The sequence below is a fragment of the Halichoerus grypus genome, chromosome 9 (assembly GCF_964656455.1).
Source record: "Halichoerus grypus chromosome 9, mHalGry1.hap1.1, whole genome shotgun sequence".
Taxonomy (NCBI): Eukaryota; Metazoa; Chordata; class Mammalia; order Carnivora; family Phocidae; genus Halichoerus; species Halichoerus grypus.
In genome coordinates, this window is record NC_135720.1 from 84628098 (window position 1) to 84641199 (window position 13102).

General features: G+C 39.3%; 1 protein-coding gene across 1 annotated transcript in view; it reads left to right on the forward strand.

Annotated features, from left to right (window-relative positions):
* The first annotated feature begins 12731 nt into the window (after nucleotides 1–12731).
* Nucleotides 12732–13102, forward strand: part of COL9A1 (collagen type IX alpha 1 chain) — an 84551-nt gene continuing 84180 nt past the window's right edge. The window contains exon 1 of the mRNA XM_036072672.2: nucleotides 12732–12754. Coding sequence (XP_035928565.2) covers nucleotides 12741–12754 — 14 coding nt within the window. The 5' untranslated portion in view covers nucleotides 12732–12740. The remainder of the gene's footprint in view (nucleotides 12755–13102) is intronic.

Here is a 13102-nt window from a genome sequence, read left to right on the forward strand (position 1 = left end):
TTGAGCCTCACTTACCTCACCTGTAAAAGGGCAATTATAATGAGTTGTGTAGATTAAATGGGATAAACTTCTTTTTTAAGTATGAAGCACAGTTCCTGGCATAGTCCAGAAAAAGTTCTGGACTTCTAGAAAAAGTCCTGGAAGCCCTGGGGAAACCCTTGGCCAAGACATACTGGGATAACACCAGCAGTCCTAATCCTGAGCCTCTGTCAGCATCTGGTACTCCCTGTCCCCTTCTTCATCCCTGCTGGTCCACCCTGGACTGACCACTGCCTAGAAACTGACTGTGCTAATGCTAGAGCCCTTTCAGCTTGGAAAGACTCTAAGTTCAGTCCTCAAGAACAAAGCCTCTTTATCACCTGTCCCCATGTCAGTTGCTATAGCTATTCCTGGCATTAATCATAGTTTCAGGGATATTTGAAATGTAGGAATGGCAGGAGGCAGGACTTCTCTGTGGTTGCCCTTTGGTGCCTCTGGAATGTCTGTGCATGCCCGTGCTGCTCTGTGGTTAGTCAGTTGGTTGGGAGTTTACAGTTTCAAGCGGCTTTGGGTGAGCAAAATAGCGTCTTTCAGAAACCATGAGCTGCTGGAAGAATCTCTCCCAGTTACTCAAATGTTTCTTTCTCTATAATTGTTTTCTTTCGAAGTTACACCAGTTAGAATTAAAAGCTATAATATTAGCTTCAAGGCAAAGTTCTTACACCTGGGCTTTACTATTTATTTTGTATATGCTATGTGATTGCATTCAATTTTGTGAAAGAAAACGTGTAAGCACTTCAAGTGATGTGCATTTATGAAAGTTGTAAATCTGTGTATGACCACAACTTGTGCATAGAAAAGAAACATCCTAATGAATCATTGAACATTATATCAAAAACTAATGATGTACTATATATTGGCTAATTGAATTTAAATTAAAAAAAGAAAAGAAAAGAAACATCCTAAAATGTTAATAGTGGGTTGTCTCATTGAGTGTTTTATTCTTCTTTTTTCTATATACATGTTTTCTGCTTCTCTATAATATTTACATATTACTTCTAAAGCAAAAAAAACCCCAAATATATATTACATAATGTTACATATAATTGTTTTTTTCATTTTAGAAGTCATATATATATAATTCTCAGTTATATATAATGAGAGAGAAGGCATTATTGATTCTGAGGTGAGCTTAAAGGGCTTATTAAGGGAAGCTTTGTAAGAAGAAGAATCATAAAAGTGCAGCAGAGAACAAAAGATGTGTGTATGGAAGGGAGGAGAAGTTTTTTGACTGATTTACTTTGATATCTATAGGTGGGTTTTCCAGTAGTTAAATATTGTCTAGGAGATTTTAACCTCTAGAATAGTCACATCCTTCTTTCCTAAGGAGATCTAAATAAGCCACCATTTACTGTAGCAGAGTAGAGTTGAATGGGAGCATTCAATAATTCTTTTGCTGCTTTTAAATTTCTCTCTTTTTCACTACTTTTTGCCATTTTAATTACTATGTGTCTTGGTGTGGACCTCCTTGGGTTGATTTTTTGTGGGGGATCTCTGTGCCTCCTGGGTCTGGATTTCTTTTTCCTTCCCCAGATTCAGGAAGTATTAAGCTATTATTTCTTCAAATAAATTTTGTGCTGCCCTTTCTCTTTAATAACAAAAAAATTGCAGCTAAAATTTATTGAGTTACAGGTACTATTTTAAGCTCCAGTTTAGTCCCTATAAAATATACCAAAAGGTGGGTACTTTAATTATTCATATTTACAGATGAGCAAACCAAGTCACAGGGAGAGTAATTACTTCTTGGGGCCTCCTACCTAGAAAGTGGTGGTGCTGATTTGAACCTAAGTAGTCACACTCCTAACCTTGGAGATGGCTCTGTTTAGTTATAAGAGTTATGAGAACAAACAACCTGTAGGAACAGCAGTTTGAAAAACTCCTGGGATATACAGGAGAATTATTGACTAATCTCTGAGCATGTCTTAAAGGGGCAGGCTTCCTTGAGGAGCTTCTCCAGGAACAAGGTAGCTGGCAGGCACCATCTCTCTCCCTTGCCCCCCAACATAAACACATGACCACCTGCAGGAACCAGTGAGGTGCCAACATTCATTACCTAACTTGCTTACACCAAGCCCCACCTCCTGCGCTTTGGTAGATCGGCCCTTCACAGTCATGTCTGCCTCAGTCCCAGCACTGCATGTCCCCTTCCCAGAAAACTGGAGCAAACCTTGTCAACACCGTGTCTCCCATCCTGTGTGTTTTGTGGGGCCTCGGTGCCAGTGGTCGTGGTGGTAGTGGCGGTGGCAGGCCATGCAGAAGCCTGAGGCACAGCTTGTTAAAATCGCATGCCCTGTACAAGCACACTTTGTGGATCTGCCCAGACCACCCCAGTCCTGGAAGTGGTGGCGGCAGGTCTCATTTCATAAGCAGACTGGTATGTGTCTTTTTAAAACCACATGCCCCCCCCCAGCTGGGGACCAAACAATGCCCACAATAGGCAAAGAGAGCCTCTGCAAATGACTGGACTGAAGAAAAAAGCAGCCAGGACAAAATAGCAGGGCGCACACAACACAACACACATAGCAGACACTCCTGGAAGCACCAAGTTCTGATGAACAGGGAATACTGTTCTGCAGGGCACTACAGAACCTCTTCTTCATAAGGCCATTATTTTTAAGAGCAGGAGACATAGCTAACTTACCTAACACACATAAACAGACACAGAGAGTTAGACAAAATTAGGAGACACAGGAATTTGTCTCATATGAAAGAACAGGACAAAACCACAGCAAGAGACCCAAGCAAAATGGATATAAGTAATACACCTGGCAGGGAATTTAAAGTAATTATCATAAAGATACTCCCTGGCCTTGCTAAAGAGTGGAGGACATCAGTGAGACCCTTAACAAAGAGATAAAGAAGACCCAACTGGAGATGAAGAACACAATAAGTGAAATTTAAAATACACTAGATGGAATAAATAGCAGGCTAGAGGAAGCAAAGGAATGAATTAGCAACCTGGAAGACAGAGTAATGTAATCAAGTTGTGCAGCTAAGAGGAAAAAATATGCAAAATGAGAATATTCTTAGGGAACTCAGCAACTCCATCAAACATAATTACATTCACATTATAGGGACCCTAGAAGAAGAAGAGAAAGGGCAGCACAAAATTTATTTGAAGAAATAATAGCTTAATACTTCCTGAATCTGGGGAAGGAAAAAGAAATCCAGACCCAGGAGGCACAGAGATCCCCCACAAAAAATCAACCCAAGGAGGTCCACACCAAGACACATAGTAATTAAAATGGCAAAAAGTAGTGAAAAAGAGAGAAATTTAAAAGCAGCAAAAGACAATTATATACAAAGGAAACCCCATAAAGCTATCAGTAGTTTTTTCAGCAGAAACTTTGCAGGCCAGAAGAGAGTGGCATGATATATTCAAAGTGCTGAATGGAAAAAAATCTGCAGCCAAGAATACTTTACCCAGCAAGGCAATCATTTCAGATTAGAAAGAGTGATAAAGAGTTTCTCAGACAAACAAAAGCTAAAGGAGTTCATGACCACTAAACCAGCCCTACAAGAAATGTTAGAAAGGACACTTTGAGTGGAAAGGAAAGACCATAGGGGAAAGGAAAGTAGGAAACACAAAAGCAGTAAAAAATAAGTATACTGTAAAAATCAGTTAAGGGTTTCACGAAATAAAAGGATGTAAAGTATGACATCCTATACTTAAAACATGGTGGGGGGGGGTTGAGTAAATAATGGGTTCAAACTTAAGCGACCATCAACTTAATATAGACTGTTATATGCAGAAGATGTTATATACAAACCTAATAGTAACCATACATCAAAAATAAGTAATAGATATGCAAAAAATAAAGAGAAAGGAATCCAAGTATATCACCAAAGAAGACCAGCAAACCATGCAAGAGAGCAGGAAAGAAAAGATCAGAGGAGAACTACAAAACAACCATAAAACAAGTAACAATATGGCAATAAATACATATCTATTAATAATTACTTTGAATGTAAATGAACTAAATGTTCAATCAAAAGACACAAAATGACAGAATGGATAAAGAAAAAAAACCCATGTATATGCTGCTTATAAGATTCTCATTTCCAACCTAAAGACACATGCAGATTAAAAGGAGGGGATGGAGAAACATTTATCATGCAAATGGATGTCAAAAGTAAGCCATGGTAGCAATATTTATATCAGACAAAATAGACTTTAAAACAAAGACTGTAACAAGAGACAAAAAGGACACTATATAATAATAAAGGGGACAATCCAACAAGAAGATATAACAATTGTAAATATTTATGCACCCAACATGGGAGCACCCAACATAAAGCAGTTAATAACAAACATAAAAGAACTAATCAATAGTAACACAATAATAGTAGGGTACTTTAATACCTCACTTATACCAATGGACAGATCATCCAAACAGAAAATCAACAAGCAAACAGTGGCTTTGAATGACATGCTGGACCAAATGGATTTAACGGGTATATTCAGAACATGCTTTCCATCCTAAAACAGCAGGATACACATTCTTTTCAAGTGCACATAGAGCATTCCCCTGAATCGATCACATATTAGGCTATAAAACAAGTTTCAACAAGTTCAAAAAGATTGAAGTCATACCATGCATCTTTTTTGACCACAATGCTATTAAACTAGAGATCAACCACAAGAAAAAATCTGGAAGGAGCACAAATACACGGAGGTTAAATAACATGCTACTAACGATGAATGGGGCAACCAGGAAATCAAAGAAGGAATCAATAATTACATGGAGAGAAATGAAACTGAAAACACAATGGTCCAAAATTTCTGGTCTGCGGCAAAAGTGGTTCTAAGAGGGAAGTGTATAGCCATACAGGCCTCCCTCAAGAAGCAAGAAAAATCTCAAACAACCTAACCTTACACACCTAAAGGAGCTAGAAAAAGAACAAATAAGATCCCAAACCAGCAAAAAGAAGGAAATAATAAAGATTAGAACAGAAATAAATGATATGGAAACCGAAAGAGCAGAACAGAGCAATGAATCCAGGAGCTGGTTCTTTCAAAAGATCAACAAAATTGATAAACCTCTATCCAGACTCATTTGAGAAAAAAAAAAAAAAAGAGGACTCAAACAAAATCACAAATGAAAGAAGAGAAATAGCAACTGACACCAAAGAAATACAAATCATTGTAAGAAACTATTATGAAAAGTTATATGCCAACAAATTGGACAACCTAGAAGAAATGGATAAATCCTTAGAAACATATAAACTCCCAAAACTGAAGCAGGAAGAAATAGAAAATTTAAACAGGCTGATTACTAGCAATAAAATTGAATCAGAAATCAAAAAACTCCCGACAGACAAAAGTCCAGGGCCAGACAGCTTGCCAAGTGAATTCTACTGAACATTTAAAGAAACACTGAATCTTCTCAAACTTTTCCAAAAATTAGAAGAGGAAGGAAAACTTCCAAATTCATTCTTTGAGGCCAGCATTACCCTAATACCAAAACCAGATAGACACCACAAAAAAAGAGAACTACAGGCCAATATCCCTGATGAACACAGATGCAGAAATCCTCAACAAAATATTAACAAACGGAATCTGACAATATATTAAAAAAATAACTCAAAAGCCATATGATTTCTCTCATATGTGGAATTTAAGAAACAACACAAATGAGGAAGGGGAAAAAAAAAAGAGACAAGCCAAAAAACAGATTCTTACCTATAGAGAATAAACAGGTGCTTACAGAGAGATGGGTAGGGGGATGGGTGAACTAGATGAAGGAAATTAACAGTATAGTTATCTAATGAGCATTGGGTAATATACAGAGCTGTTGAATCACTGTATTGTACACCTGAAACTAATATAACACTGTATGCTAACTATACTGAAATTAAAATTTAAAAAAATTTAAGTGTTGATTTAGAGTCTTTCTCCTTCAATAGACTTTCTGAACAATCAGATTGCATTGTTTATTCTGCGAATAGCCCTAAAATGGAATCAATTATAATACTTCAATATATACATATGGGAACCAACCAAGAATGGAATATCTGCATAAAATCAAAGTTATCTACTTAAAGACTGGAAATCAAATTCTGGTCTGACCCCTTAGCTCAGGTTTCAAATTGCAGGATTACACTGCCACCTAGTGTAGACAAACATTTTCCCAGCGTGTGAAAGCTAGTGAACGCAGATAAAATTTCATAGGACGCAACATAAAATGGTGTTCACTTAAGGGTTCTTTGGTAAAAGAGAAAGAGTGATTTCAGAATGAAGGATCTTTCTATATTTTATTGATAAAGGGTAACATGGATTCAGGAATACATTTTATATATTTTGCTTGATAAATGAGAATAGTGCAGAAGGGAAGGCTTGGTTTCTGTACATCATTCTGCCAAGTAAATTTCCTCGATACATATAACGTAAAGACATTAGTACAATTTGTTTTCGTAAGTGTGAAAGTTCCCAGTAGATCTGTCTTATGGGTGCATCTGATATTTATTTTAAAATGTTATTCTGCAAGCAATTATTAAAAAAATTTCAGTCTGCAAGTCCATATCAGTTATAAAAAGGAGGGGTAGTTCAGTAGAGTTGAAAACTTTATCTTTATGAGCAGCATTTCTCACTGGACCAGTAGTACCAGCATCAACCTGGGAGCTTGTTAGAAATATAAATTCTCGGGGCGCCTGGGTGGCGCAGTCGTTAAGTGTCTGCCTTCGGCTCAGATCATGATCCCGGGGTCCTGGGACCGAGCCCCGTGTCGGGCTCCCTGCTCAGCGGGAGGCCCGCTTCTCCCTCTCCCACTCCCCCTGCTTGTGTTCCCTCTCTCGCTGTGTGTCTGTCACATAAATAAATAAAATCTAAAAAAATATATATAAATTCTCAGACCCACCTTAAATCTCCTGAATCAGAAACTCTGGGGGTGAAGCCCAGAGATATGTTTTTATCTTCAGGTGATTTTGAGGTTTGGGAACCACTGTTAGAAAAGGAGGTTTACGGCATGTAGAAAAATATGTTGAATGATCAGTATGTGAGGTTTGGAAGATGCAAAAGAGGCTTAGGACATGAATCCCCTGCTACAAATTGAAGAGCCGCAAGGCAGCAAATGTAGCAACACGTGTTGGAAGCACATGTGTGGTGGAGCGGACTTGATCTCTCCCTTCCTTGGGGTAAAGCAAATGCTCAATTTTAGAGAAAGCAAAAGTAATACACCAGAAAGCTTGGAGGTGGGGGTGGTGTTTATGTTAAATAACACATTCTTGTATTAATGATCCATGGCAAGAACACATTTATTTGTGAGTGATTTCAGAGAGAAGTGGCTATCATCATGAGGCTCTATTTGCTTGCTGTATATGATTAGGCTACAATTACAAGAATAGAACCAAAATAAGCAGATTAAAAATAGAGCTTTGATTGTGGTGAGATTTCTTTACAATAAAACTTAACTCAATGCAAAACCGTGGGAGTCCTAGTTTTAGCAACTCTCTGATTATTAATCAGCCTCTCAGCTAGATTTCTTTGATAAATTTCAAGCTCTAGCTGAGGCTAATTTGCAGCATCCTCACACCACTGCTCTGTGTCACTAGGCATTCGAGTCTTTTATTTTTAAAGACAAGATATACAGAAGAAAGCGAACAACTAGACACTATTAGAAAGCTAATTTTAAAAGGGCGTCTTCTTAATCTATAAAGTAAATGTGGGACACATGGCACCTTTAAGAAAAGTTGTGTTTTTGGTAACTTCACTTCAAAAGAATACTTTAAAAAAATATCGTTGTGTTAAAACTAAGGAGCCTTCTCTACTATTCTATGAGTTTTATGGAATGTCCCAACTATTGTGCCCTATGCCAGGAAATAAGGGGAAAGATATATCTTGACATATCTAGTGCCTACTCTATTCTAACACAATGTTTCTATTTTTTTATTTTATTTTTTTAAGAAGATTTTATGTGACAGAGAGAGCACAAGCAGGAGGAGTGGCAAGCAGAGGGAGAAGCAGGCTTCCCGCCGAGCAGGGAGCCCGATGCGGGGCTCGATCCCAGGACCCTGGGATCGTGACCTGAGCCGAAGGCAGACGCTGAAACAACTGAGCCACCCAGGCGCCCCAACGCAATGTTTTTAAAACCATGGGTTGCAACCGATTAGCTGGTCCTGAAATCAATTTATTGAGTTGGTCATCATCAGTAAAAAATGAAATAGAATAAAACAGAAAATAGAGTGCTCTACCTTTACATGGATAAAGTACTGTATGCTAAGTGAAATAAGTCAAGCAGAGAAAGTCAATTATATGGTTTCACTTATTTGTGGAACATAAGGAATAGCATGGAGGACATTAGGAGAAGGAAGGGAAAAATGAAGGGGGGGAAATCGGAGGGAGAGATGAACCGTGAGAGACTATGGACTCTGAGAAACAAACAAGGTTTTAGAGGGGAGGGGGGTGGGGGGATGGGTTAGCCCGGTGATGGGTATTAAGGAGGGCACATACTGCATGGAGCACTGGGTGTTATAGGCAAACAATGGATGGTGGATCACCACATCAAAAACTAATGATGTATTGTATGGTGACTAACATAACATGATAAAATTAAAAAAAAAATAAAGTACTGTCTTCTGAAACTTGTTTCAGTTGCGTATATTTATCAAATCCATTCAATCCATCCTTCAGCAATGCCAGAACCATTTTTCTGAAGACATATCTAAAGTTATTTTTGGCCTCAAACTCTTCATCCAGCTCCCTTAATAGCCAGAATAAAGTCCAAATTCTTTCAAAGGTTTTCAATTTCCCCTTCCTCAGCGCCTCCCCCATGGTCCTTCTACTTGTCATTTCAGAAAACGACATCACCATATACTCGGTTGCTAAACTTAAATACCAAGTAGTTCCATCTGCCCTCCTCTCCTTTTCCAGTCTACCCCATCAGTCTTGTCTCTGGATTCTCATCTAGTCTGAGTCAAAATTTATCATCTCAGAGCTTTCCCTTACCCCTCAATCTTCATCAACCTCTAAACCTACCCCTGCCTTTCTCTAATACACATTGCCCACTTTTGTATATATTTTTAAAGATTTTATTTATTTATTTGACAGAGAGCACAAGCAGGGAGAGTGGCAGGCAGAGGGGGAGGGAGAAACGGGCTCCCCAGGAGCAGGGAGCTTGATGCAGGGCTCCATCCCAGGACCCTGGGATCATGACCTGAGCCGAAGGCAGCTGCTTAACCAACTGAGCCACCCAGGCGCCCCTGTATATTTTTTATAACAGTTCCAATTCAAATTACCATGTCTATTCTTGTAAATGTATTTAATATCTCTCTCCCCACCAGGTGTAAAGTCCACGGGGCAGGGACCTGGTCTTTCTCTGCTGCACCTCTGTGCTGAGACCAGTTCAAGGCTCATGGTAGAAGAGTCACCACTATATATTTACCAAGTGAAAGAGTTCCTGAATGAAACTTGGGGTTCCTGAAATACTCTCTTCTACCTTTTTGTCATGGTACCTGCTATTTCTTCTGCCCAGAATGTACTGTTCCCACTTGTTTTCTTGGTAGGCTTCTATTCATCCTTTAAGATTGCACTTCCTTTATGAAAAATTTCCTGATGCTCCTGGACTGAGTTCACACTTGTTCTCAGTGACACTGCAACCTCATTCCCTCACTCTTTTGCAGTCATTTTCATATTGGACTTCCCAACTGGGCTGTGAGCTTCCTCAGGGCAAAGTTTTTTGTCTCCTCAACTCCTAGCACTTGGTAAGAGTGGTTATATATTTGGTACATATAGTCATTCAATAAGTGTTTGCTGAATGATTGGGTACACAAATGAAAGAGAGTTGATGATCAAGAAAGCTGATTATTTGTGATGATATTCCCTGATATAAACTGTAAGTAAAAAGAATTCTGGATTTCTAGAAAGGGAAAGATGTGTGTGTGTGTGTTGTATAGAGCAGTATGTGTTGGGGAAGGGAGGGAGTAAAAAGGGATGAAAGCATAATTATTCTGTATAAAATACTTCTATTTACAAAATGGATAATTTTAAAATATCATGCTGTCTTAGTGCATTTACAATCTTATATAATTGATCAGATTTCATTTCCACATAGTTTCTCAGGAACAAAACTGTTAAGTAAAGTGAGGGAACAGTGTTAGTGATGAAAAAGCTTGTGTCTGGTTTTAGGGTGCAATCTGACCCAGGCCAGAGAGTGTGGGGTTTGCACTGCTCCCTATGAGACTCTCATGTCAAGTTAGGAAATATGATTAATATAAAACAGGAGTGGAAAAGGGAGAAAAAAGTATCTTTAAATGTGTGTGTGTGTGTGTGTGAGAGAGAGAGAGAGAGATCTTGTTTTCTCTGGACTTATATTCTTTCTTAATAGAGCTGTTACTTGCTCTTCATCATTTTACATAAAACTGCCAAGCTGGAATAAAGCCAAACCGCTTATGAGAAAACCTATTTTTTTCTCATTTCAAAAATCTTTTATTAAAAGTTCCCCTTCATTTGCCTTCTTATCCTAGCTGTAGAGGATTCTTCAAAGTGGGAGGAGGAGGGGACAAAAGCAGAAGTGAGCTATTTAAAACACTTAACAAAAGGATTTCTCAAACACTTAATTATATAGGAAAATCGGCCCCTCTTGTTTCCCACAGTAAATAGTATTGGAGGATCTGTACTACGAATAAAGAACTTAAGTGGAGAGGGTCCCTTTGGAAAATGCCCCTTCCCCTGTGGATCTAGGGCTGTCTTACCTTGTGTGATTTCAGGGAGGTCCCCAGCTGCACAGTTTCTCTTCTGAAGTCCTACCATTGGAAGTTCAGGGTTTTTTGGGTTAATAAACTGCTCCATTTACATAAGCCCTAGTCAACTTTCAAGAAAAAGCTAGGCTAGGACCATTTATAATTCCGTGACTCAGCCAAAATGGCTACGTTTGGGAATCCTAATTTTGATAGATGGAAGGAGAATGACAGGGCCCCGTGGAGAGCCCCAAACAACATGAGGAAATGGATGTCCTAATGCCAGGGGGAGACAGGTAGGTCATGAGTAGAAAAGGAAATGGGAACAAAGGGTGTGGATGTTCAGGTTTACCTGGTTCTCAGCTCATCAGGGGAAACAAATTCTCCATCGAGCTGAGGAAAGCAGAAGAGGAAATGATTTTTTTTTTAAAGAAACAAACAAAAAATAAGAAATAATACCATTTATTTTGCAATTGAAAAATTAAATTGATTTAAGAATTAAAGAAATTTCAAGAAAACAATACTATTTCACACTAGAGACCAAAACTTATTAAGATCATTGGATCATCTGGGCCTGAAAGTATTTGTTTCTGGAGTGGACACTGATGTCCCCCAAGATGGGACAAGAAACAGACCATCCCAGGTGAATAGGGTGGAGGCTCTCTCTTGAAGTACTCAGGTTCTGGAGAGAGGATTGGTTTGTGTGACATGGTTCTGATAAAAACCTTTCTCTTCAGGTCTGTGCTTCTTGTAACATGCTCTCAACTTGTTCATAGAGGATAATATGTTGCTTATTTCCCAAGACATTCTACTTAGCTCCGGTAATTATAGAGTTTAAGAAAAAATAAAAACTAGGGGGCTTGATGTTACATTTTACCAAGATTTCTAGCCATGAAGTACAGAGAACTGGCATGTATTGAGTAATTAATTAGCTGTGCAACTTTGAGCAAGTTACAAGTTACTTTATTTTCTGTGCCTCAGTTGTCTCACTTGTAGAATAAGAATAATTTTAGTTTTACTTTATAGTGTTCTGAGAATCAAATGTTATCAGGCTTCAAGCATTTTCAACAGAGGGGGGCAAAGAGTGAAGTTATATTAGCTATAATGATGATGATGATGGGGAATAATGACTATTCCCCTGAGCCAGGAATTAGACTCTCTGCTATCTTGTTTAATTCTCAAAACAATTGTTTTAGGTGACTATTTAAAACCCACTTTTCGGGGCGCCTGGGTGGCTCAGTCGTTAAGCGTCTGCCTTCGGCTCAGGTCATGATCCCAGGGTCCTGGGATCGAGCCCCACATCGGGCTACCTGCTCCGCGGGAAGCCTGCTTCTCCCTCTCCCACTCCCCCTGCTTGTGTTCCCTCTCTCGCTGTGTCTCTCTCTGTCAAATTAAAAGCAAAAAACAAAAAACAAAAAAACACTTTTCATCTAAGGTAACTGAGTTATAGACAGATTAACTAACTTGCCCCAAAACATACAACTAGTATGCTTCAGAACAAATGGAGATACAAATCTAGGTTGGCTGTGCACCAAGGTACCCATGAGTTCCCACATCTCTGCTTTCCAGTGAGCCCCTCTTTACCTCAGTCCTCTAAAAGCATTCATTCACTGTATTCCTATAGCAGTTCTAAAAGCTTCCACTGTATTCCTATAGCAGCTTGCTTGAATTTTTCTGGTGAATTTCTCCACATCCTGACTTTTTTTCTTTTCAGCAAACTTTCCCTTGCTAATCCCTCCTTCAGTGTAACCTTGTTAGCTTTGAGGACACACCCCTGGCTAGGCCTGGGCTCACAGGACTGCCTCTCCCCACCCCTTCCCTCTGCTGTGGTTTAAAGTGTCACCAGATGCCTCTGGTTCATTCCCTTTGCTTTAAGCCCTTACAAGGGCAGGAGGAACAAAGGCTGGGCCCAGAACCCATTAGTTCTGGGGTGACAGTGAAGGGATCTTGGGGGGAGCACTGACCTCCCTCCCCTACAACCCCTTCATCACTAGGACTGTTGGTACAAAAGAAAACCGGTTGGGAAAATGAAGAACTTCTGGTAAGGCCTTGACATTGGAAAGAGTGATGGGGAGACTGGGTTGGGGGCCCTTACAACCAAGGGTCTGTGTTTCTGCAGTGATGGTAGGATGAGAGGAGGTGAGGGGAGATGGGAGAGGGGTGAGGAGAAAGAGAGAGAGACCCAGACAGAGAAAGACAGGGAGACAGATGAGAGTGAGACAAGAGAACAAGCATAAGAGACAGGAGAGAGACAGAGAAAGAAGAAAGAGAGAGCTATTAAAGTGAAGAAGGAGAAATACTAAGAAGAAAGAAAACATAGACAAGGAAATAGATGTAGAAATGGTGAAATAGGTAGATATGGAGAAAGTGAGATAGAGCAAACAGCAGT